Here is a 26,994-nt window from a genome sequence, read left to right on the forward strand (position 1 = left end):
AGACGGCAATAAACAAACATCTCTGACAATGGTATGTGACCTATTGATATAAAAGTGACACTTGCCTGCAGATGTATTGTTTCTGCGTATGTGCACACTGATGTGACGCAGTCATGTTTATATAACAAGCGCAAGGTGAGTGGGGCACAGGGTTGTAAAGAATAAAAAGAAACACATAGGGCTAGATTACAAGTGGCGCTAAATGCTGCGCACAAGTGAAAAGGGGATTATCACGGCTGTTTCCGTGCAAATTATTTTTCGCTCGTATTATTATTATAAGTTGAAAGTAAATGTCATTGTCCTCAGTAACAGAATAATAATCTCATAAAATCAGACTTGCTAACCTCTCTTTATTATCATTATTATTGGTATTACTATCTTTATTTACAACATAACAGGTTTGCGTCTCTATACAGGGGCTACATAAAAAATAAGACAAGACAAGGAAAGCAGACTGAGACAGAAAGTCTATAGGGTCCTGCTATATACAGAACTTAGAGTCAGTGACCAACCAATCAACTAATTCCACCCATTTGCAGCAGCCACACATCCAGAATGCACTGACTCCACCTCTAGCCTATGGGGTCAATTTACTAATGTGCGAGCGGACTTGATACGATGTAGCGGATCATGTCCGCTGCACATCAATAAATGCCGACAGCATAAGCTGTTGGCATTTATCATTGCACCAGCAGTTCTTGTGAACTGCTGGTGCAATACCGCCCCCTGCAGATTCGCGGCCAATCCGTATGGAGCTTGATGAATTGACCCCTATAAGCAGGGCCGCTATCAGGGGGTGACAGGGGTGACTCCTGTCAGGGGCCCAATGGGCTAGGGGGGCCCCATGAGGCAAGAACTAGCAACAACAACAAAAATGTTGGCAGCCACCAGTGGGTACTACAGCAGAGTGCTAATTGAGCATGGGAAATGTTATTACAAGGAGTAAATTATTAGCATTTGAGAGGATTTCTGAGTGTGCACTAAACCACTATGCACAGTGTGAGACAGACTTGGCACTTTGTTTGTAGAGTGTGTGCCTGAGTCAGACGGCTGATCACTTTCATTTGCAGAGGAGGTAGGAATTACTTAGCAAATGTTTTTTATTTCTTTGTGCAATTTAAGATTGTAACTTCAGTGTGGTAGTAGTTGTATGGTGGGGCCAGGGGTCCATAAAAACACATTTTTTTAGCAGCAGTGTATTTATGATTATTTGACAATGCTGTAGAAATTCTATATTTAAAACCATGCAGAAATGTTTCCTCCTCAATACACAAATGATATATATTACATTCCAGTTTACTGCCCCTTTATGCAAAGACTTTCCAGATACAAGGAGGCATTTTATCTAAGATTTTTATATCTGCATAACATGTTATACTCTCAGACTTAGATTGCTCAGTGTTGGAAATGAGACATGTTAACTTAAAACTGTTCAGTTTACTCTACAGCTGACTTAATTTTGAAATGCATACCAACAAATCCTGCATTTAACCAGATCTAATGGTATGAGTACCACAGCTTATGGTTCCACCAAGACCATATAGAGTACAGCATTTTCAAAATCCACAAGTACAGCTGACAGATGGGAACATTTGTACACTATATTTGAAGTGGTGCTCTTGGTTGGGGAAAATGGGGAAAATATCAAACAAACATATGTCAACCTTTTAAAAGTACTTTTCTTCATCTAGCCATCTACCCAGATCATTAATGTACAATTTTGAATTCACAGAATTATTTTTGTTTGCACATTTACAAATATGATTCTTTAAAAAGTGATCTCTTAATTTCTGCATTTCTTTATCATGATTGTCACACACTGTTGATTTAGGGGATGCAAGGTGCATAAATGTTTCCTCCTGTGAGTGTATCTGTGGGTGTCTGTGTTTATGTGTTTGTGCTTGGTTTGTGTCTCTATGAGTGTGTATGTATTTTTTTTCTGTTGGTATCTCTGTGAGGGTGGGCATGTATGTCTTTGTGTATTTTCTGTGGATGTCTGTGAGGGTGTGTGCATATGTCTTTGAGCTTTTTCTATGGGTGTCTCTGTGAGGGTGGGCGTGTGTTTGTTTTTGTGTATTTTCTCTGGATGCCTCTGTGAGGGTGGGTGTGTATGTCTGTGTTTTCTGTGGATGTCTCTGTGAGGGTGTGTGCGTGTGTGTATGTAGGTTTGTGTTTTCTGTGGATGTCTCTGTGAGGGTGTGTATTTTCTGTGGGTGTCTCTGTGAGGGTGTGTGTATGTCTTTGTGTGTTTTCTGTGGATGTCTCAGTGAGGGTGTGTATGTATGTCTTTCTGTGTTTTCTGTGGGTGTCTCTGTGTGTGCGTGTATGTCTTTGTGTGTTTTCTGAGGCTGTCTCTGTTGGTATATGTGCAAGTTTTAGTTTGTGTGTGTGTGTGTCCATTGTCTGTTCCTTTTTAGGACATTTTGACCTTACTACTGATTATTCACATCTTTCTACAGGATTTGAGACTAATGAGACCTTTCCGGAAGTCACCAATCTACCATTTAACCTTTAAATTATTGTTTATGCAGTTCAGGGCCCTTCCTTTCAGCCACTGCATGCTGTTGTCATCATTTAGTTGGTATGCTCCTCCTACTTATTAACATCTAAAGTGTGAGGTGCACAATACATCACACATCAAACACAAACCACTAGCAATCTGGAGAAATATGAATTACAATTGCAGGACTCAGAAAGTCACTCACTTGCAAAACGGTTAATTGTAAAACATGTTCATGTGTGTTTTGTTACTGTAAAGGGGTCTTGCCGGGCATCTGGAAAGGTTGACCAAGGTGTTCCAGGGAGATCTAGATGTGTGGTTGGAATGTTAAACCTATAATTAGGTCCAGTGGTCAATAACACTATGTTAGCATGGGCTGGTTTATAGAGGGGTCAGGTTTTGTGATGTATTCTTCACAGTGTGACAAACTCTATGTGCTAAGTGTTGGACAGTCACAAGATGCTCCATTAAAGGGACAGTCTAGGCCAAAATAAACTTTCATGATTCAGATAGAGCATGTAATTTTAAACAATTTTCCAATTTACTTTTATCACCAATTTTGCTTTGTTCTCTTGGTATTCGTAGTTGAAAGCTTAACCTAGGAGGTTCATATGCTAATTTCTTAGACCTTGAAGCCCACCTCTTTCAGATTGCATTATAACAGTTTTTCACCACTAGAGGGTGTTAGTTCACATATTTCATATAGATAACACTGTGCCCGTGCACGTGAAGTAATCTGGGAGCTGGCACTGATTGGCTAGACTGCCGGTTAAAGGGGTCAAGCTGCAAAATACCTGCAGATCGTACGCAGCATCAAGGATTACATTTTCACTACGAGAGAGCAGCTACCTGGACAGCTGTTAATGCTCCAGAAAGCCATTGTAGCACTTCTCAAGTGCCTGACTTCTTGTAAGTACAATTTATGTGTGGGGAGTGAACAACTTTCAATACTGATTCACACTATGTTGGCGCCTTCTTTTCTTTTGTGTTCTATACAGATTTGCTTCGTTTGAATTGCCTTCAACTTTTGGAAGAAGTTTTTGCCGCCACACCTTCATTATTTGAACTTTGGACTTTTGTGTTCACACACCAGGTTTCAGGTTTTTGGTTTGATTGTTGTATCATTTTTTGTGAGAATCACCTCACACCATTTAGCGTGTGGGTCACATATTATTGTGTTTATGCACTTACTTTCATTTGCACATATATATATTTTTTTTGTCAGATATATTATTTGTATTTGTTGTTTTATCATTAGGCGCAACTGATTTATAACACTTGGTTTAATATTATTTTTCTTATTTGGCACTGGTCAGTTAGCGACTTTTATACACTTTGGTTTTTTTATTGTGAACTATTAGTGTTATCATAAGATTTTTATTTGTTGTATCACAGTACACAAGTTGGGGAAGTACATTTAATTGACACCATGCAAAGTAAAGAGCAGAGAGTTAATTCACGTCAAATTTTAAGTAATTTAGATACCCCTTTAGAGGTTTTATCTAAAGGAGATGATGAACTCACAATGGTTCAATTATTTCATAAACTAGAAGATGCTTTAAAACGGGAACACAGACATTGGTGGGACATAGACACTCTAAAAAAATATAAAAACAAAGGTCATATACCAAGAGGCTTAAGGATTAGTAAAATATGTTCTTTTACACATGATGAAGATCTTACTAAAAAATGGCAGAATGAACTAACTGTTTGTTCATTTAAGTTAATAGATCTACTTATTGAATTTAGAGAGTCTCTTTTGAATGGTGTGGGCTCGGAAATTGAGAAATTACAAATGTTATTAGGTAAATTTTCTAATAACCCTGATTATATGAGCAAAAACAAAGAGATACTAGATAGATCAGATATATTACAAAAGAAATTAATTAAGCTAAAAATCAAAAAATTAGCTAGAGACGAAAAAGACTATTTAGAAGGTTGTATCTATAGTACACCCACAATGAGTAATGAAATGGAGGATATCTCCAATGAAGATAACGGTGAACAGAAGGAGATCTTAGAATCAGAAGGAGAAACTAATAATAAATGGGTTAAGGTTAATTACAAAAAACCTAAAGATAAAAAGAAAAATGTGGGGAGTAATCAGAATTTGAGGCCGGACTATCAATCGCCAGGTCCCTCTAGGAATAATTTTGATACATGGAGAGATAAAAATAACCATGTCAATCAGGGTGTTTATTCTAATAATAGGAGATTTAATAGTAACCATTATTCACCTAGGAATTCTTTTAACAATAGATATAATCGATTTGGAGAGTATAGTCACAGGAATGATGAATATTACAGGATGTCATCACAAAATAGAAATAAACAACATTATCCTGATCAGTATAATTGGGAGAATAAAAAATCGGATTGGAGATCACAAAATTCACAGGATTTTCAGTCAAACAGAGAGCAAGGTCCCCATATAACACATCAGAGACACATGCCTATACGTCTAAAGCAATTAGAGAGAGCTCCCCCAAGAGTAGAAAATATAAGAACTTTTACACCACAAAAAAGATCATACGCAAGCGTGGCAGGAGAGGCAGAGGTAAATTTGCCAAAAAGAAGAGACTTGAGAGAATGAAAGAAGGCATCTTCAATCTCTCGAGTCACATCCTCACAAATGAAGAAATCTGCGTATTAAATAGGGGCCTTTCTTTTTGTCCTTCTAACGAACATAATTTGTTCGAACTGTTTGTGGATCTTAATCGGTTTGTAAGAAAACTGTCTATGCAAAAGTATTTTTGTGATAAGAAAATTAACAACACAACACAATCTGCTATCATTACTGATGATATGCCAGAAAGACCAACTGATAATATAGTATATCATGAACCAGAAGAGTTATGTAATATTTTATTTGATGACTATATCCATTCCAATTTAATGTTAAGATCTAATTTTAATCCGCCAGTTACTAGTCCATATATTTCTCTATTTCAAAATCTTGTTCTAGAGGAGTTTGGTGCACTAGAGAAGAAGGTGGGTAACCCCAATTTGAATCTATATGAGATTAAAGCTTTGTCAAGACTAGCCAAGAATGACAACTTGGTGATTAGGCAGGCTGATAAAGGGGGAGGGGTTGTTCTGCAAAATATGTCAGATTATTTACAGGAAGCAAATAGGATCCTTTTAGATCAAAATTATCATAAAAAGCTTACATATAATCCTACCAAAACATATACCACCCATTTAATTAAAATGGTAGACAGGGGTTTTTTAGAGGGGATCTTAACCAAAAAGGAGAAAGAATATCTGGTCCCTATGTCACCAAATCTAGCATATTATTATCACCTCCCGAAAATACACAAATGTACCAATAATCCACCTGGTAGGCCCATTATTTCGGGCATAGGGAGTCTTACTTGCAACTTATCCGAATATATTGATCATTTTTTTAAAAAAAATAGTGAAGGGTCTTCCATCATATATCAAAGATACCCCGGACCTCATAGCCAAGCTATCTAAAATAGAAAAGGCTGAGCGTAAGCTCATTTGGTTCACTTGTGACGTGACAGTTCTTTATTCAAACATAGAGCACCATCTGGGCATAGATGCTATAGATGCTTTTTTGAAGAGAGATCAATTTTTACCCACTAAACAGAGATTATTTTTGTTAGAAGCTATTTCATTTGTGTTAAAACATAATTATTTTGTTTATCAGGAAAATTTTTTTTTACAAATTAAGGGAACGGCCATGGGCACCAGATTTGCCCCCAGTTTTGCTAATTTATTTATGGGGGTATTTGAAGAAAGACACATTTACAACTCCCCCCTGGGGGCAAGTCTGGTGTTCTATGGCCGCTTTATAGATGATCTTATTTTTATTTGGGAAGGTACAGAGGATAATGCCTTAGACTTTATTAAATCACTTAATGAAAATAATATGGGACTTAAGTTCACTCATAATATTAATGCAGATCATATTGAATTTTTGGACTTGGTATTATATTGGGACCAAGTAGGTCATATTTTGACCAAAACTCACTTTAAAACAGTGGACACAAATAGTTACTTGAATTATAAAAGCAACCATTATAAGGCATGGAAGAAAAATATTCCATACAATCAGTTTTCTAGAATCCGTAGAAACTGTACAAATTTAACTCTTTATGACGAACAAGCAGGAATCCTAAAAAGTAGATTCTTTGAAAGAAATTATCCTAGGGATCTAATAGAGGAGAGCTTCTTGAAGGCTAGAAATAAAGATAGATCTGAATTTTTTAAAACTCCAAAAGAGAAAGAGAATCTAGAGTGCAACAAGTTAGATGAAATAGGCACTAATAAGAACAAAATCAATAAAAATAAAAATCTTAGATTTATAACTAAATATACCTCAAACCATGACAAAATTAAGAGAATTGTTCGTAAACATTGGAATATTCTATTGAACGATCCGGTATTAAGAAACATTTTAGATGAAAACCCTATATGTACTTTTAAAAGAGCACCTTCACTTAAAAATAAACTTGCCCCTAGTAAAATAGTGATGAGGAAATTTGGAAAAAATATAGAACAAAAGACGAAAAATTGGCTGTCGAATAAGAAAGGGTTCTATAAATGTAACAGAGCGAACTGTGGGTTATGTGAATTTACGAAGGGGGAAAAATTGAAGTTCAGGTCTTTTTCCACAAAGGAGGAATTTGAGATAAAGACTCGTTTTTCATGTGATTCCTCTTTCGTAATATATCTACTGGAGTGCAAATGTGGCCTACAGTATATAGGGAGAACTTCTAGACCCCTGAAAAAAAGATGGGGGGAACACATGAGAAACGTGAGAAAGTCCTGTATTAAACATAGTGTCTCTAGACATGGAGTTTGTTGTCATGATGGGCAGACAGATTTGTATAGTATTTTTCCAATTGAACAAATCCCTTCTAAATGGGGCAGAAATAGACTAACTGATCTAAGACAAAGGGAGACATATTGGATCTGGAAATTAAAAACTTTGAATCCATATGGTCTAAATGAGAATCTTGACATGGCGGCATTTAATTAGGTGGTAGTCCAATATTTTATTAGTTAGCAGCTATTTCTATTTTTTAGTTTCATCATCACCATCTAATTGGGAGGTGTACCTACATTCGACTTGGCCTAAGTATTTTAGTAACATTTTACCCTTAGAGCTTTCAACATGAGAATCTGATTTTTATATCTTTATATTAGGAGGAATAGTTGTTGGGACATCATGGTTCGTTATAACCGGACATAGATGCGAACACCTAACCCGTTTAATACATTTTATGTATATGTTAATATATTATTTTTATGATTATGTATTTTTTTGTATCTATTTAATACAAGAGTTAGTTTATATTTTATATTTTATGTATGATGGGTAGTATATTTTATATATATATTTTATATCCAGTATATTTCTGTTCATTGTGATATTAGCTATTTGAGCTGGTATATGGTATAGCATTGCTTTCCTTTTTGTAAATGCATGAAGGAGTAGCATCCAAATTTGGGGTTGTACGTACGCATATAAGATTCTTGTATCGTATCGCCGCCAATAGTATCTATTGAATTTGTGTTACCTTTTACACGTAATATATATTAGTAATTTGATACTTTTACTTAGCACAATATATTACGATAATGGTGGTCATTGCATTATCCTTTCGGCATTGACTTGTAGACCTCGTAACTATTTGGTATATCCCCTACACACACTTTAGAGGTGTGTTATCATATCCCGTTTTGGTTGGTCCGATTTTATGGTCGACAACCAATCACTTAGGCGTAGATACACACCCCCTTTGATCTTGGGTACTGCATACTCCTTCACGCATGCGCTCTGCTTCGGCTTGAACGCCGAGTAAAGCGAATATAAGCTGTGTATTTTAGATATAGTTTATTCACCTGAGGAAGCGGTCAAGGTAGACCGGGAAACGCGTTGTGATTACATGTTTACCAAATAAACATTTGTTTTTAACTATATCTTTATCACGGCTGGAGTGATATTTTATACGTGTGAGGTTTTTTTAATACTTGGCATCTGGATATAGCTGCTAGCCCACCTGGTTTGGGCTTCTCTCCCATCATTAATACTACGAGAGAAAGTAGCCGGTTAAAGGGGTCAAGCTGCAAAATACCTGCAGATCGTACGCAGCATCAAGGATTACATTTTCACTACGAGAGAGCAGCTACCTGGACAGCTGTTAATGCTCCAGAAAGCCATTGTAGCACTTCTCAAGTGCCTGACTTCTTGTAAGTACAATTTATGTGTGGGGAGTGAACAACTTTCAATACAGATTCACACTATGTTGGCGCCTTCTTTTCTTTTGTGTTCTATACAGATTTGCTTCGTTTGAATTGCCTTCAACTTTTGGAAGAAGTTTTTGCCGCCACACCTTCATTATTTGAACTTTGGACTTTTGTGTTCACACACCAGGTTTCAGGTTTTTGGTTTGATTGTTGTATCATTTTTTGTGAGAATCACCTCACACCATTTAGCGTGTGGGTCACATATTATTGTGTTTATGCACTTACTTTCATTTGCACATATATATATTTTTTTTGTCAGATATATTATTTGTATTTGTTGTTTTATCATTAGGCGCAACTGATTTATAACACTTGGTTTAATAGTAGTTGAAAGCTTAACCTAGGAGGTTCATATGCTAATTTCTTAGACCTTGAAGCCCACCTCTTTCAGATTGCATTATAACAGTTTTTCACCACTAGAGGGTGTTAGTTCACATATTTCATATAGATAACACTGTGCCCGTGCACGTGAAGTAATCTGGGAGCTGGCACTGATTGGCTAGACTGCAAGTCTGTCAAAAGAACTGAAAAAAGGGGCAGTTTGCAGAGGCTTAGATACAAGATAATCACAGAGGTTAAAAGTATATTATTATAACTGTGTTGGTTATGCAAAACTGGGAAATGGGTAATAAAGGGATTATCTATCTTTTAAAACAATAAAAATTCTGGTGTAGACTGTCCCTTTAATGAAAAGGGTAAATGACTTGTAGCTAAGAGGTATGACAAGGGGCAGGTACAATTCTTCATCAACTCTGCAATTTCTCACTTGGGATGTTGCGGAAATTTTTTATTTCTTTTTGCAATATTTTAGTTTTACTTAGTCTTTTTTTAATGTAGGTCATCATATATTCATATCACAACTAAAGGAGCACTAGCCACGTGAACTTCCAAACCTAGAATTAAAGGGACATGAAAGTCAAAATTCATCTTTCATGATTAAGTATATAGATTTAACAGACTATTCGTGTTATGTCTGTTATCAAATTTACTTTGTTCTATTGGTATCCTTTGTTGAAAAGCATACATAGGTAGGCTCTGGTTCAGCATTACTAGGAGCTAGCTGGTGATTGGTGGCTGTACATATATGCTTCTTGTAATTGTCTCATCTGGTGTATTCTGCTAAAGCAATATTGCACAATAATAAAATGATCTACCATTTTAAGCATCGAAAAGGTGTGTGTGTGTGTATATATATATATATATATATATATATATATATATATATATATATATATATATATATATATATATATGTACTCTGTATATGAGATTCCATTCTAAAACCATAAGCATTAATATGGAGTTGGTTCCCCTTTGGGGCTATAACAGCTGCAACTCTTCAGGGAAGGCGTTCCATCAAATTTTGAAGTGTATCTGTGGGAATTTGTGGCCATTTATCCCCGAAAAATAACAATAATAATAATTTGTTAAGTCAGGCACTGCTTTTGGATGAGAAGGTCTTGCTCAAAACTGACTTTCAATTCTTCACAAAGGTGTTCAATGGGGTTACGGCAGGGCTCTGTGCAGCCCTTTAAAGTTACTCCACACCAAAGGTCTTTATGGACCCTGCTTTGTACAAAAGGGCACAGTCTTGCTGGAACAGGAACGAGCCTTCCCCAATTTGTTGCCACAAAGTTGGAAGCACCCAAAAGTCTACAATATCTTTGTCTTTTATAGCATTAAGATGGCCCTTCATTGGAACTAAATGGCCCAAACCCTTAAAAACAACACTAGTATCCCTCCTCCACCAAACTTTTCTGTTAAGTAACGTTATCTTGACATCCACCTCATCAGATTCCATCAGAGTGTATCAGGTAGTGAAGTGTGATTCATCAATCCAGAAGATACATTTCCACGAATCTAGTGATGTTGTGCTTTATACCACTCTAGCTGAAGTTTGGTACAGTACATAATAATGTGAGGCTTGTGTACAGCTGTTCGGCAATGGAACCCCATTTCATCAAGCTCCTGAAGCACAGTTCTTGTGCTGATGTTTCCAGAGGCAGGTAAGGTGCCTAGAGGGATATGGCTGCACCTCACTGACGAGGCCCACAATAGGCCGAAACGTACGTCTGGGGTTTTGCCGTTTCTCTTGTTCAGAGAGGGATTGCCGGGGCTGGACTGTACTGTGAAGTCAGGATCAGACTGATATGCTACAGGAAAGTTCTTCTCTGTGAAAGGCACATATTGAGCAAAAAGAGGCTGCTTCTAGGGTGGTAACTAGCCATAGAACAAGCTATTATGCTATTGTTCGTTCCCAGGTCGAGCGCTTCTCTCTTTTTATTTATGCAAATTATGACACTTGGGGAAGTCTCCCTAAGTGTGATGCGGGAATCCAGACGTGGACCCGTTGCTCAGTGTGCCTAGAGGGATATGGCTGAACCTCACTGACGAGGCCCACAATAGGCTGAAACGTACATCTGGGGTTTTGCTGTTTCTCTTGTTCAGAGAGGGATTGCCTGGTATTTCGGGGCTGGACTGTACTGTGAAGTCAGGATCAGACTGATATGCTACAGGAAAGTTCTTCTCTGTGAAAGGCACATATTGAGCAAAAAGAGGCTGCTTCTAGGGTGGTAACTAGCCATAGAACAAGCTATTATGCTATTGTTCGTTCCCAGGTCGAGCGCGTCTCTCTTTTTATTTATGCAGGTAAGGTTTGTACCTGTTAGACTCTTCAGCACTTGTCAGCCCCACTCTGTGAGTTTGTATGGTCTGCCACTTTGTGGCTGGGTTGTTGTAGCACCTAAAAGCTTCTCCTTCCACAAAGGTGGACTCCTATGACAGTACCTCTTTAAAAGTCAAGGAGCTCTTCAGTATGACCCACTTTACTACCTGTTACACTGTTGCTCTAACATTATGATCACAGGAAATCCTCTATACTGAATCGAGCGGTTATATCTGAGATGTAGAGGGATTAACACTCTAGTGATACAAACTATCACCTAGATTACGAGTTTTGCGTTAACAGGGGTGCGGTGCTAACGAGCAGTTTATGCTCACGGTTCACTTCACTTGCAGACAACACTGGTATTATGGGTTTTTAAAAATCCGGCGTTAACTGCAAAAAAGTGAGCGAAGAGCAAAATTTAGCTCCACATCTCACCTCAATACCAGCGCTGCTTACGGTAGCGGTGAGCAGGTAAAACGTGCTCGTGGATGATTTCCCCATAGGAATCAATGGGGGAGAGCCGGCTGAAAAAAGGGGGAGAGCCGGCTGAAAAAAGGTAGAAAAAATCCTATTGGCTGATGCAATCAGCCAATAGGATTGAAGTTCAATCCTATTGGCTGATCCAATCAGCCAATAGGATTGAGCTGGCATTCTATTGGCTGATTGGAACAGCCAATAGAATGCCAGCTCAATCTTATTGGCTGATTGGATCAGCCAATAGGATTGAACTTCAACAATATTGGCTGATTGCATCAGCCAATAGGATTTTTTCTACCTTAATTCTGATTGGCTGATAGAATTCTATCAGCCAATCGGAATTGAAGGGACGCCATCTTGGATGACGTCATTTAAAGGAACCTTCATTCAGTCGTCAGACGAAGAAAGAAGAGGATGCTCCGCTTCGGATGTCTTGAAGATGGACACGCTCCGCGACGGATGAATGAAGATAGAAGATGCCGTTTGGATGAAGACTTCTGCCCGTCTGGAGGACCTCTTCTGCCCGGCTTGGATGAAGAGTTCTGCCCATCTGGAGGACCACTTCTGGCTGGTTGGGTGAAGACGTCTCATGGTAGGGTGATTTTCAAGGGGTTAGTGTTAGGTTTTTTAAGGGGGGATTGGGTGGGTTTTAGAGTAGGGTTGGTTGTGTGGGTGGTGGGTTTTAATGTTGGGTGGGAATTTTACTTTTTTTTTTACAGGTAAAAGAGCTGATTACTTTGGGGCAATGCCCCGCAAAAGGCCCTTTTAAGGGGTATTTGTAATTTAGTGTAGGGCTTTTTTTAATTTTGGGGGGCTTTTTTATTTTGTTAGGGGGATTAGAGTAGGTGTAATTAGTTTAAAAATCTTCTAATTTGTTTATTATTTTCTGTAATTTAGTGGGGGGGGGGGGGGGTTTCCGTACTTTAGATAAAATAATTTTAATTGTAATTAATTGTATTTAGTTTATTTAATTTATTTAATTATAGTGTAGTGTTAGGTGTAATTGTAACTTAGGTTAGGTTTTATTTTACAGGTAAATTTGTCTTTATTTTAACTAGGTAGTTATTAAATAGTTAATAACTATTTATTAACTATTGTACCTAGTTAAAATAAATACAAACTTGCCTGTAAAATAAAAATAAACCCTAAGATAGCTACAATGTAACTATTAGTTATATTGTAGCTATCTTAGGGTTTATTTTATCAGTAAGTATTTAGTTTTAAATAGGAATAATTTAGCTAATTATAGTAATTTTATTTAGATTTATTTAAATTATATTTAAAATGGGGTTAGGGTAAGGGTTAGACTTAGATTTAGGGGTTAATACATTTAATATAGTGGCAGCGATGTTGGGGTCAGCAAATTAGGGGTTAATAAATGTAGGTGGTGTCGGCGATGTTAGGACCGGCAGATTAGGGGTTAATAATATTTATCAAGTGTTTGCGATGTGGGAGTGTGGTGGTTTAGGGGTTAATATATTTATTATAATGGTGGCGATGTCCGGTTCGGCAGATTAGGGGTTAAAAATTTTATTTTAGTGTTTGCGATGTGGGGGGCCTCGGTTTAGGGGTTAATTGGTTTATTTTATAGGTGTTAGTGTACTTTTTAGCACTTTAGTTAAGAGTTTTTATGCTACGGCATTGTAGCGTTAAACAGATAACTACTGACTTTAAAATGCGGTACCAGGCTTGACAGGAGAGGGTCTACTGCTCACTTTTGGTTAGACCCATAATACCGGCGTTATGCAAGTCCCATTGAAAATATAGGATACGCAATTGACGTAAGTGGATTTGCGGTATTTCCGAGCCTGGCCAAAAAAGTGAGCGGTGAGCCTGTTATTTCAAGACTCATAATACCAGCGGGCGTTAAAAAGCAGCGTTGGGACCTCTCAACGCTGCTTTTTTAACCCTAATGCAAGACTCGTTATCTAGCTGTATATTTGTTATGATATATGCTGTAGATGTTTCCTTTAGGTGACTACATAGATCCTCAATTTGTACCATAGCAACAGGGCCCTACTACAATTTCTTGGGGTTATTATCTGGTAGAGGTGTTGTAGCTCTCCTTTGAGGAACCATATTCTCAACATACTTTTTGGCTATTATGGCAAAATATCTTTGCTATATAAGTCTTGGTGATTTGGATAACTTTGGGCTTGGTTAAAAAATATCTAAAAATACTATTGTTGTTATTATTAGTGGAATAAAATAAAAAATATTTGTAAATTCCTGTCTATTTTTGAAAGGGTTACTGTCCCTTTTTGAGCTTGACTAAATTTGTCTATGGAGATTACGGGCAAGATTACGTGGTTTTGGTATTACATATATGGTGCTGCATATAAATGTGGCGCGTATATTTCACCGGTCGGCTGCTATTTTTACTCCTACAAGCTAACATAGATCTGCGTCGCAAATCGGTATCACATATTCAGCAAATTGAGAAATTTTACTCCATTTTCACCTCGCCACACATAGGCAGGCGCAGCAAGCCGTACGCTGAGTATGTGAGCACTGTAACTCCATGAAAATAGTAACTAATCTAACACCTAACGCATGTGCAACATCTATCTAACTGTCAACCGTAATCCCCCACTGCAATAACTAATAAAGTATATTAACCCCTTATCTGCCAACCCCCACATCGCAATAAATGTATTAACCCCTAATCCGCCATTAACCCACATCGCAATAAACCTAATAAATATATTAACCCCTAATTCGCCAAACCCCCACAACGCAAATAACTAATTACTAAGCCCCCTAACCTAACTCCTCCTAAATTAAAAAATACTAAATTGCAATTAAAATAAAAAACTAACATTACTTAAAAATAAAAAAATTAAAATTAATCTAAGATTACAAAAAATAAAAAAGTCTAACATTACATAAAATAATGAACAAAATTATCCAAAATAAAAATAAATAAACCTAATTCCTATGAAAATAAAAAAGTTCCGCCAAAATAAAAACACCCCCTATTCTAATGCTAAACTACTGATAGCCCTTAAAATGGCTTTTTGTAGGGCATTGCCCTAAACAGCTCTTTTACCTTAAAAAATACTAAGTCCCCCCTCTAACAGTAAAGCCCCCTGTGTGGGGGGTTTTACTGTTGGAGGGGGGACTTTAAAAGGGCTGTTTAACTTAGGGCAATGCCCTACAAAAAGCCCCTTTAAGGACTATTGGCAGTTTAGCATTAGATTATGGGGTGTTTTTATTTTGGGGGGGCTGTTTTATTTTCATAGGGATTAGGTTTCATTTTTTTTATTTTGGATCATTTTGTTTATTATTTTATGTAATGTTAGACTTTTTATTTTTGTAATCTTAGATTAATGTAATTTTTTTTTTTAAGAAATGTTAGCTTTTTTATTTTAATTGTAATTTTAGTGTTTTTTAATTTTGGTAATTGGGGTTAATTTAGGGGGTGTTAGGTTAGGGGGCTTAGTAATTAAATTAGTTATTTGCGTTGTGGGGGGTTGGGAGATTAGGGGTTAATAGTTTTATTATTAATACATATGTGGGTTTGATGGCAGATATAGGGGTTTTACGTGTTGTGTTTATTTTTTGGAGGCGGGTTAGACTTTTATGGGAGATTTGATATATTTTTATTTTATTTTATTAGGGCGCTGGCAGTTTCTAATATGCCGTAAGTCACTGGCGACTCCAGAAATTTGTATTTATGCTCATTTCTAGACATTGCTAGTTTATCCGACTTACAGCACTTTATGAACTGCCGGTGCCATATATGAGATACCCCGATGTGCGAGGTGAAATTACGGGCAGCGCAGGTTTCAGCAGTTGCGCTGACGCTTGCACCATACATGTAATCTCGCCCTACATGGCTATGTTCTGATTGTATGCACCCGTTAGCAATGAATGTGGCTTAAATACAAGAACTCAATTATTATGGGTGTCCATTTATTTTTGGCCATATATTGTTTATTTTTCAATACATCTCACCTCATTTCTACATATCAAAGATAAAAACATAATAGTGATAATCTACAAATGACTCTACTGAATATAAAAGAGGGAATTCCAAAGCCATTTAGTTAAATATACTTTTGCCTTTCTTACTGGGTAATTTTCTCTAGACCTAGCCAACTACAACAGAGTTGTAAAGAAAAGTTTTGTTTGAGGCTCCTATAACAGTTTTATTGCAAAGTATAATAGAGCTAATGATATACATGTTGTTTTACAAAGCTAAAAAGATAGACACAGTGTTTAAAAATGAACAGATGCAAGATTTGTCACACCTATTGCGCAATTATATTCAACGTAAGATGAAAAGATGTTGATTTTTGGCCTAATATTTAAAACCTCCCACTCAGGTGAGATATTCTAAGAAGTCTTGTCGGTAGCGCGAGGCCCTTAAAGGTAATTTAAAAACACAAATGTTATCTTGTGAAATGTTTAAGTTGCTATGTTGTGTTCTTTATGTGAAACATAAAGGTCTAAAAAAAATCCCTAAAATGTTGTTATTTCTCTCCATGAGGTTTTGAATGTCAAGCCCTGAATGAGAAGTCACAAGTAGGGATGGGCAAATTTTTCGCAACATTCGAAAAACGGCACAAATTTTAACACATTCGTTCGTTCTAATCGAATTTCGAATGTTTACATAACATTCTAACATTCAATTTTAGAATGTTCAGTTTCGAATTTTACAATTACATTCAAAAATATTCTTTTCGAAAAATTCTAATTTAGATTGTAATAGAATTTCTAATGCTTTTTCTTTAAATGTAATATTCGAATTATGCAATATTCGAATTCGAAAAAAAATTCTAATTTATATTTGAATTCGAAAAATTCGAATTTATATGTTTGTAATAGTATTGCTAATGCTTTCTTTAAATGTAATATTCAAATTATGCAATATTCTATATGGAAACATTCGAAATGATATATTTGTATCTATTATGTATCAGTTTACTAGATTCCCGCCCTACCACATGAACTATTGAACTTCTGAATAGTATTTGTTAAATAGAATGTTAAATTCGAAATTTCGAATGTGGACATTCGATATAATTATAAACATTCGAATTCGAAAGTGACATTCGAAAACTGTAAATAACATTCGATTTTTGAATTTTTAAGAATATTCGTTCTTATCGACATTCGGATTTAGAATTCGAATTTTGGTAATAACATTCGTTCTACATTTGAAATTCGAAAATTTACACATTCGCCCATCCCTAGTCACAAGTAAAATTAATTTAATGGGTATTTGACCTAATTTAAATAGAGATAATAATAAAATGCTCTACTGTGTTAGAATCACCACATGAACAATTGCCTGGAACCATGTGTTTAACAACGGCATACTATAATATGTATATATAAAAAAAACACATTTAGTTTCCCTTTAAGATTTATTAGCCATGTATATTCACACATTTGTCATGTAAGGCATAAAAAATTGTTCTTTGTCTATCAATGCGACTTTTAAAGCAATGACTTTATGTAACTGATGTGTCTGAAGGTGCTTGTAATATCAGCAAGACCAAGGCCACCAGGAACCTCTGTGCTTCCTATCCAGCAGATAAATTGTACATTTAATCTGTTACAGGTATACCTCACTTTACAGCGCTTCACTTTACAGCGATTCGCTAATACAGCGCTTTGTGGAGCTGAAGTTCAACCTCCAAGGATTTTGAAACAGTGCTGTAATCATCGTGAGATTGCGAGAAAAGTGAATGGCACTATTTTGTTATGCTTAGTTCACTCTGTTAACAGCATTGCAGGGCAATCTTTGTCTCAGTGCTATAGTCTGGCAAATTTTACTACAGTAATTGTCACTATTTTACAGGTACAGTATTTATTGAATACTTGTTGTGCTAGTGTTAAACTAAACATAGCACTATTGCACCCCTAATATATGTTAGTTCAAACATGTTTTCAAGATTTTAAACACTGAAAAGAAAGCTAAAACTGTCTTGTTTCACTTTAAGGCGGTTTTCACTTTACAGCGGGGCTCCGGTCCCTAACCCGCTGTATGAGCGGGGTATACCTGTACTTGTGTTTACCATTCTTTACAATCCAGATGTGAGCCTCAGCGTGCATCTTAAATACAAACGCATGAGTGCGATTGGCAGAGGTAATCACATCCTGGCTAATGTAAAATGCCAATCAAAATCATTCAGCTAGCAATAGATAAAAGATCCTCAGGGAAAAGCCCTAAAGGCCGCAGCATGGTCAGTGAAGATAGCAATAAGGAGCATTGAGGATAATACGCTCTGTACTCTCTGTATTGTTACATGATTGTTATATTTCATATTGTTCCGCTGTTGTTAATGAGAAACCAGCACACACCAATGCAATAGAGGAAACAAAACATTTCCGTGGGATTTAAATCCTTTGCTGACCTGAAAGGCATTAGGTTTTAATACTGTATGTCAGAGGTTTCTGTTGTAGCAAATGGTATAAAGTAAACTCTGCTAGAAGTAAGGTTTTTGCGTGCATTGGGTTGAACTCGTATTACAAGTTGAAAGTAAAATGTTTTCATTAGCGCACTAACCCGATGAGCGCAAAATGCCGACCTTAGAATATTGCAATTTCGTTAAAGTATACCCCATAGAAGCCAATGGAGCAAAAAAGTGGGGGGAAAAACACCCTACTCGTGCGCAGACTTGATCGCATATTTTCAAGTGTGCTAACCCAACATAAAAATATGAATATTTCACATTCCAATGTTCTTCACATAGCAGAATATGTTCTATTTATTCATATATACATATTTATATATCTACTCTCTCTCTATCTATCTATCTATTTTATACTGTGTGTGTGTATGTGTATATATAGTATATATATATATATATATATATATATATATATATATATATATATTAAACAATTTCCAGTTCAGCCCACCGATAGACAGCTCGCCTGGGTGCAATGATACAGCATCAAATAAGAAACAAAAGAATGCACTCTCAGGACTTCTTCAAAAAACCAATTTAATGGAACGTTTTTGGGGTTCACAACCCCTTCATCAGCATACATAACAGACAAAATACAACTCATTTATAGTGTTTCATACAAATTAAATCACACCAACCTTAGTGCCTCTCCAAAAAAGTGCGCCAATATTTCGAGCTTGGAACGCATCTTGCATACATACTAGTGTAGAGAACTTCATATAGACAAACATGTGGAACATTGCCACAAATACCTAAAAATGTGTTATATAAATATTTATTATGTTTGTCTATATGAAGTTCTCTACACTAGTATGTCACATAAGAATGTTCAAACATGTAGACTGAATAAGTTTAGGAATAAGTTTATGATTGTATATTGGGACCGAAAACCGGAAGTGATGTAATGAAACTTCCGGTTTCGGACAGCACTGTGGAACGCAAGATGCGTTCCAAGCTCGAAATATTGGCGCACTTTTTTTTTCAAGGGCTAAGAAATTAGCATATGAACCTCCTAAATTTAGCTTTCAACTAAGAATACCAAGAGAACAAAGCAAAATTGGTGATACAAGTTAATTGGAAAGTTGTTTAAAATTACATTCCCTATTGGAATCATGAAAAAAAAAAATTGGACTTGACTGTCCCTTTAAACCCTGTTGTGGGGGTTAAACACACAAAGCTAGATTACAAGTGGAACACTAATTAATGCTCACGGTTGAGCGTTAATTGCGCTAGAAGTAAGCTTTTTATGCATGCCGAGTTGCGCTCGCGTAATGAGTTTAAAGTATACTGTTTTCACTTGCGTGCTAACATTGGAATGTGAAATATTTACAGTAAATACATAGTTAGAAACTTTATTAAAAATGAATACTGCATAAATTAGCAATTAGCGCTCCGAACATTTACTAGAGATCAGTACTTACCCAGAAATAATCACAATAGCTCCACTCTCCAGGCTTTAGTAACTGTTGCTCTGGCATAGTGTCAGGGTGAGGAAATGTCACACAGTTTATCTGTGAAGAGAAAATAATATACAAAATATATATAAAAATTTTTTATTTTTTTTTAATTTCCTTTTATTCCTAGAGTGAAACAAATATATATAATGTTAAACACAGAAAATATGATAACCTATAACAACTTTATAAAAATTCTTGTCTTAAATAGACTTTACATTTAAAAGGTTATGTAGTAATAAACCTACTTTGCATTCAGTAATTGCATTAAGTAATTTATTGCATTTTCTTTTTCCTGTAATTTAGCTCTGACATTTATTTTCCACCCCCTAGTCTTGATTAGCATCCTGCAAGATCCATAACACCAGACCCTGCAACATAGTAGATTCTACAGTGTATTACAGTAGGGTTTTTCACAGGGTATGTACCTGGACTGCAAATTAATGCAAACTGAGCAAAAAAAAAATGGCCACTTTTAATGAAATTGAAACATTTAGTTGTAATGCCCTTTATTTTAATACAGTGCAGTGTGTAAATGCTGATTTATACTATGTGCATATATATATATATATATATATATATTCGCACAAACAAATGCATTTGTTTGTGTGAATATTTCCTGATATTTCTGCACCCAGGCAGCTGACACTGGTGGGCTGAGCTGTTGAAAGGAATATATATATATATATATATATATATATATATATATATATATATATATATATATATATATATATATATATATAAACAGTACACAGCAGTTTAGCACTCACCCTACAATCCTTTTGACCGGGGTGCTCAGCAACATATTTCATAGACCTCCAACAAAAGCAGGCACTCACCGGGGTTTGAAGTGGCAAAAAACTTTATTCCAACAGAGAATAAAGTTTTTTTGCCACTTCAAACCCTTTTGTTGGAGGTATGTATTTTGCCCATTTAACTTTATTCCCGGCCCCTCTTTAAATTGATTTGCATGTTCTCTAAGATGAAATAGGTCACCATAATGCTGACATAACACAATGCTTTTATATGACTGTAGTTTACTTGCTGCAATAGCTCAGCACACTAAACCTGCTAGTAGTAATATTTCTGCACATCTAATATTATGAACAAGTGTTAAAGGATCAGTTCCGTGTGATTGTAATATAAAATGTTTAGAAATGCATAGTAAAACAACTGAAATAAATGTTTTATTTATTTGGCCCCTTTTTCATGTAGTTTAACCCTGAAAATTGTGAATTTGCTCATTCGAAAAACTAACCCTGCTACATATCTGTGTGTAACTGGCACCAGCAGAGGTAATCATAAGGCTTACATAAGGACTGTGGCTAACCTTGTTAAATCCGTATTGGCTGTATAAAATAAGGAAAGCTGCCGGTGGGTGGGATTTGGCTGATGGAATGTCTTAAAGGTGTTTAGTGTCCCTTTAATCCTTTGTTGGGACAGCAAAAGCCAACAATTTTCTCTCATGATTCAGAGCATACAATTTTTAAATAACTTTCCAATTTTCTTCTATTATCAAACTGGCTTCATTATTTTGGTATACTTTATTGAAGGTGCAGCAATGTCCCTTTAAGGACCAGGTGTAGTTTGCACATTAAAGACAAAATACTTTTTCCCCCTAGTTGTATTACTTAGAACCTCTCTGATTGGTTCACAGGGCTGTAGATGGTACACATCAAGACAAGGAGCCAACATGTCCCATAATGCACTGTGGCTCAGATTATCTTAAACAGTCTATGTTGCCAAAAGATCTGTGCACTTAGAAGAGGTGATATAATCAGATGGTCCTCAAAACTTCATAAAAGCGCAATAGTAAAATGTAAGCCATAAGAATACTTAAAGGGATAGGAAAGTCAAAATGTATGATTCAGATAGAGTAGGTCATTTTAAGACACTTGTAAATGTACTTCTATTTTCCAATGTGCTTTGTTCTCCCTTGTTGCAAAAGAATCCGCACATTTCCTATTCTACAGGGAGCTGGCTGCTGATTGGTGCCTGCACACATTTGTCTCTTGTAATTGGCTAACTAGATGTGTTCATCTTGCAGCCAGTAGTGCAATGCTGTTGCTTCAGCAAAGGATAACAAGAGATTGAAGCTAATTTGATAATAAAAGTAAGTTGGAAAGTTGTTTAAAATTGTATGTTCTATGCAACCCATGAAATAAAAATTGGGGGTTCCCTGCCCCTTTAAAGGGACATTAAACATTTTGAGTGTGTTAAAGGGACATGAAGCACATTTTTTATCTTTCATTCATGATTCAGTTAGAACAAACCCTTTTAAACGGCTTTCCAATTTGCTTAAAATTTGTTTAAAATTGCATGCAAACCCTAGTGACTTATTTACCTCCACAAAATGATTAAATTCCACCCCAAACCAAGACACAAATGGCAATTAGCAGCTATGCACATATGCCACTCCTAATGGTCTCACTGCTCATGTTCACAAATAGGATTATTGCACCTTAAAGGGACATGCCACCCACATTTTTTTCTTTTATGATTTAGAAAGAGAATGCAATTTTAAACATCTTTCTAATTTACTTATATTAGCTAATTTGTTTTATTCTCTTGATATTATTTGATGAAAAGCATATCTAGATATGCTCACTAGCTGCTGATTGGTTGCTGCACATAGAAGCATTGTGTGATTGGCTCACCATGTGCATTGCTTTTTCTTCAACTAAGGATATTTTAAAAATGACGCAAAATAAATAATGGAAGTAAATTGTAATCTTGTTTAAATTTCTATTCTCTATCTCAATCATGAAAGAAAGATTTTGGGTTTAGTGGCCCTTTAAGTGGGCGAGACTCTGTGACAGAGGAGGATTCTCAGGCAACCATTCGACCTTTCATTGGATTTAATTTGCTTTCTTAACCAAAAGGTATAGATTATATGCATATAAATACAGTGAGTATGTGTGTGTGTATGTATATATATATATATATATATATACTTTTTTTTTGTAGCACTTGATCCCTGGTTCAGAAAATGTGCACACTTTAACTGTGTATTTACCCCTTTGTAGAGCTTAAACAAATAGAAACACACAGTAGTTCAACAGTAAAGTGTTATATTTCAAAGTGATACATAGTACAGTTTTGAACTAAAAATTTTTTTAGATCATTTAAATAATTACTTTCATACATTATGTATTTTTTCAATAACCTTTTTCTCTTTTGTAAACATTAAGCGGATGAATAAATTCCTCTAATGAAAACACAATTGCTTTATCACAGAGCTTCATTTGGGAACCATAAAAGTTGCCGTCCTATTTTCTGGATAAATACCTCACAGATGAAGGATCCTTGAGATAAAGTAATTTAAATGCATAGATTCGTATTTGGTACAAGAAATCTGTTTGGATATTCCAGTGAGAGCATTTGAATCAATAAACAGGAAAGGGAACCTGGATCAGAAGACTCAAGTACTGCTAAGATAAGCCGTACCTCAGAGTTTAGTCAAGAGAAGGACTTGTGAGAAAAGCCGCAGAGAGGACAATAAACCTGAAGGAGATAAATAATTCTATTGGTGGGAATGAAGCCAAATTTAACTTGCGTGTATGAGACAGTGGTGCAAAAGAAGACAAAAATCTAAAAACTTTTGGTAAGTTTACCATCTCTGCAGGCTGACATGTTCGCAAGTAGTGAACCTGTCCGCCGGTAATCGCCACTTGAGATTGCACGACGATATTTATCAATGTAGAAGAGGATTCTTGTGCAATACCGCCTCCTGCTCTGGCGCAACCAATTGCACTAGAACAGGGAATGTCAATCACCTTGAATGAGCAAGTATTGGGGTGATCGATCTCTCCACCTTTGAGGTGAGGGAGAGGAAAAAAGAAGCATTTTTTTTCTAATGTACTCCTATTATCAATTTTTCTTCGTTCTCTTGCTATCTTTATTTAAAAATCAGGAATGTAATGCATAGGAGTCGGCCCATTTTTGGTTGAGAACCTGGGTTATGCTTTCTTATTTGGTGGGTAAATGTCAGCCTCCAATAAGCAAGCACTATCCATGGTGCTGAACCTAAAATGGGCTGGCTGCTAAGATCTACATTCCTGCTTTTAAAATAAAGATAGCAAGAGAACAAAGAAAAATTGATAATAGGAGTAAATTAGAAAGTTGCTTAAAATGTCATGCTCTATCTGAATCATGAAATAAAAAAATGTGGGTTTAGTGTCCCTTTAAATATGTGGCAGCAGGCCCCACATAGCTGGAAAGGCTGCAAACGCCACTTAAAGGGATATGAAACCAATTTGTTTTCTTTTATGATCAGTTAGAGCATCTAATTTTAAATATCTTTCTAATTTACTTCTGTGATCACATTTTCTTCCTTCTCTCAGGAGCGTGCACGTGTCTGGAGCACTATATAGCAGCAGTTTTGCAAGATTGTTATCCAAATGCAAGATCACTATATGGCAGCACTATTTCCTGCCATGTAGCGCTCCAGACACCTACCTAGGTATCTCTTTGATAAAGAATATCCTGGAAACAAAGCAAATTTGATAATAGACGTATATTGGAAACTACATTTTTCGGGTTCCCTTTAATAAATTTACCGTTAGAGTTTGCCATAAAGCCTGAGAGTACCTTGATGTGAAACAAGATGTTGTGGTTAGGTGAGATCTACCTAAAGTTTCTTGCCCAAAGCTCAGAGAACACAAACCTAACACAGTCTATATCTCAGCACACCCCAAGCCGATGATTAAAGGGACAGTAAAGTTATCACATTTGCTTTATTCTCTTCATATCATCTGTTAAAGGGCATACCTAGGTAGGCTCAGAAGAAGCAATGCACTACTTGCTACTAGCTGCTGATTTGTGGCTCACACATATGCCTCTTGTCATTTGCTCACCAGATGTGTTCAGCTAGCTCCCAGTAATGCATTCCTGCTTCTGAGACAACCTATGTTCACCAAGAGAAGTAATGAGATATTAAACATGAGTCTGTATATTTGATATGTTAGCAAAAGGCCATAAGGATTTTGACAGATATATTGCTCACAGTTTATATTAAGGTTAAGCGTATATTATCATATGGATGAATTGAACACTTCTGTATTAGTGAGCGTATTGGCAAATGACATCACCAGCTTTCACTTTGCAAACTAAAGAGCCATATGCGAGTGAATGAAGAATACGCTTACTTTTTTTAATCTGCATAACCACACCTCAGACTACCCAACTCCGCCCACTGAACAAGACTCTGCCCTAACTCCAACCACTTAGTCTCCAGCCTCCTGCTAAGTACCCACCTAGCCTGCTCAAGCCCCCTAAACATAAAAGTAGTAATTCATGTTACATAATTAGGCCGTAACAGCAGAGTAGAAAAGGACAGTGATGCAGGTAAGGTAAGTCAACTTTTGGGAAGTTAAATCTTTAATTTTTCTTTCTTTTTGTCACAGGTATGGTTAGCCTAATGTCAGGGCCAGACTGAGACTAAAAAGAAGCTCTGAAAAAATTGAAGACCAGCCCTATTTTCCGTTAGGTCAGTAGAATGCACATGCCCCATTTTTCTCAAAAGGTATTGCAGGGCTACTCCTACCCCCAATATCTTTCCCCACCAGAATTTAATTATATTAGTTGTTTTGAAAGAAGTGCCAGATTGTTGTTATATAAGCAGCCTACAACCCAATTGTATCAATTAATCACCCCTTTAAATTGCAGCTTTCCAGCCCCATCTCCTGCAGCCTACCAGGAAATATCCTGTTATCCTGGTAGGCCAATCCAACCTAGCCTAATGTTATATAATTATGCACATAGTGCAGATTTATGTTACAGAAATTCCTATTGTTACTGTCCCTTTGAGAACACAGTATAGTTTACTACACTATTAATAATTTGTTAGATTCATTTACCAAAAGGATGATATTTTGATCTTTACCATTTATTATTGGAAAATGAGATCTGAGTCATATTAAGGCATTTATAGATCAAAAAAATACTTACCTATAGCACGCTGGGGAGCCACTCTAATCCAAACCTACAAAACATTTTTCACAGAGCCCAGGGCAGCGGTAACAGGAGGTTTAGCGCTGTGCTAAGCCTCCTATTAGCGCAGCCCTGGGCTCTCTGAAGAATGGTTGGGATTAGAGCAGCTCCCCAGCGTGCTATAGGTAAGTATTTTAATAAAATACTTTACCTATAGTGCAATAATCCAACCCTTATTCACAGAGCCCAGGATCACTCCTCAGCACGTTGTAGGTATTTTACCCTTTAAAGGTATTTTAAAGGAAACAAATGTATATTAACAAATTTTATTATAAATTATGTATTCGTAACAAAACAAACGCACATATCTCTATCTAATCTCTCTATTTCTTTATAGTTATATATATATATAGTTATAGTTATATATATATATTATATATACACACACACTTGTATTGAAAGAGTTGGTACAGCGCTGAGTAGAAAAAAACCTGTGATTTCTAATAGGTAGTATCTGACCACAGACACCCTTATTCCTAATAGTCAGATAAAATAAGTATATTTTCTGGGTAGGCTAAAAACATATATAATAAATTGAAATAGCTTGTTCAATATTGCTCTTATTAATTGAAATGGGTATTAGTACACCTTATTGAGTATCAGAAGTGCTCAAACACAAATGCAAGAGTACAAACGTATATAATAAATTAAAAACAGCTTATTCAATACTGCTCTTATTGTTATGGGTATTGGTACACCTTATTGTATATCAAAAAGTGCTCAACCACAATTGCAAAAGTACAAATATAAATAAGTTCATATAAATGATCCCAGTGCAGAGTAGTGTTGAGTGAAAATAAATCCCTGACGGGGTTCCTACTTAAAGGGACACTGAACCCAAAATTTTTCTTTCGTGATTCAGATAGAGCATGCAATTTTAAGCAACTTTCTAATTTTCTCCTATTATCAATTTTTCTTCGTTTTCTTGCTATTTTTATTTATAAAAAGCAATGCAATAGCATTTTGAGCAGTAGAATTTTTTGTGACAAATTTTAAAATTTGCTTCAATTTGCCAGCTTTTTGTATCATGTGACAGCCATGAGCCAATCACAGATTCATGTACACTATGAATTCTTGCACATGCTCAGGAATAGCTAGTGTGAAAATATAAAGACTGTGCACAAAATCATGGAAGTAAATTGAAGTGTTTTAAAACTTAATGCTCTATCTTTGAAAGTTTATGTTTAACTTTATTGTCCC

The 26,994-nt window shown here is 36.1% G+C and overlaps 1 protein-coding gene across 1 annotated transcript in view; it reads right to left on the bottom strand.

Moving 5' to 3' along the window:
• The window catches only part of LOC128654568 (growth arrest-specific protein 7), a 187,918-nt gene extending 168,066 nt beyond the window's left edge, over positions 1-19,852 (bottom strand). The window contains exon 1 of the mRNA XM_053708558.1: positions 19,768-19,852. Coding sequence (XP_053564533.1) covers positions 19,768-19,824 — 57 coding nt within the window. The 5' untranslated portion in view covers positions 19,825-19,852. The remainder of the gene's footprint in view (positions 1-19,767) is intronic.
• Positions 19,853-26,994: the final 7,142 nt, after the last annotated feature.

The sequence above is a fragment of the Bombina bombina genome, chromosome 1 (genome assembly GCF_027579735.1).
Source record: "Bombina bombina isolate aBomBom1 chromosome 1, aBomBom1.pri, whole genome shotgun sequence".
Taxonomy (NCBI): domain Eukaryota; kingdom Metazoa; phylum Chordata; class Amphibia; order Anura; family Bombinatoridae; genus Bombina; species Bombina bombina.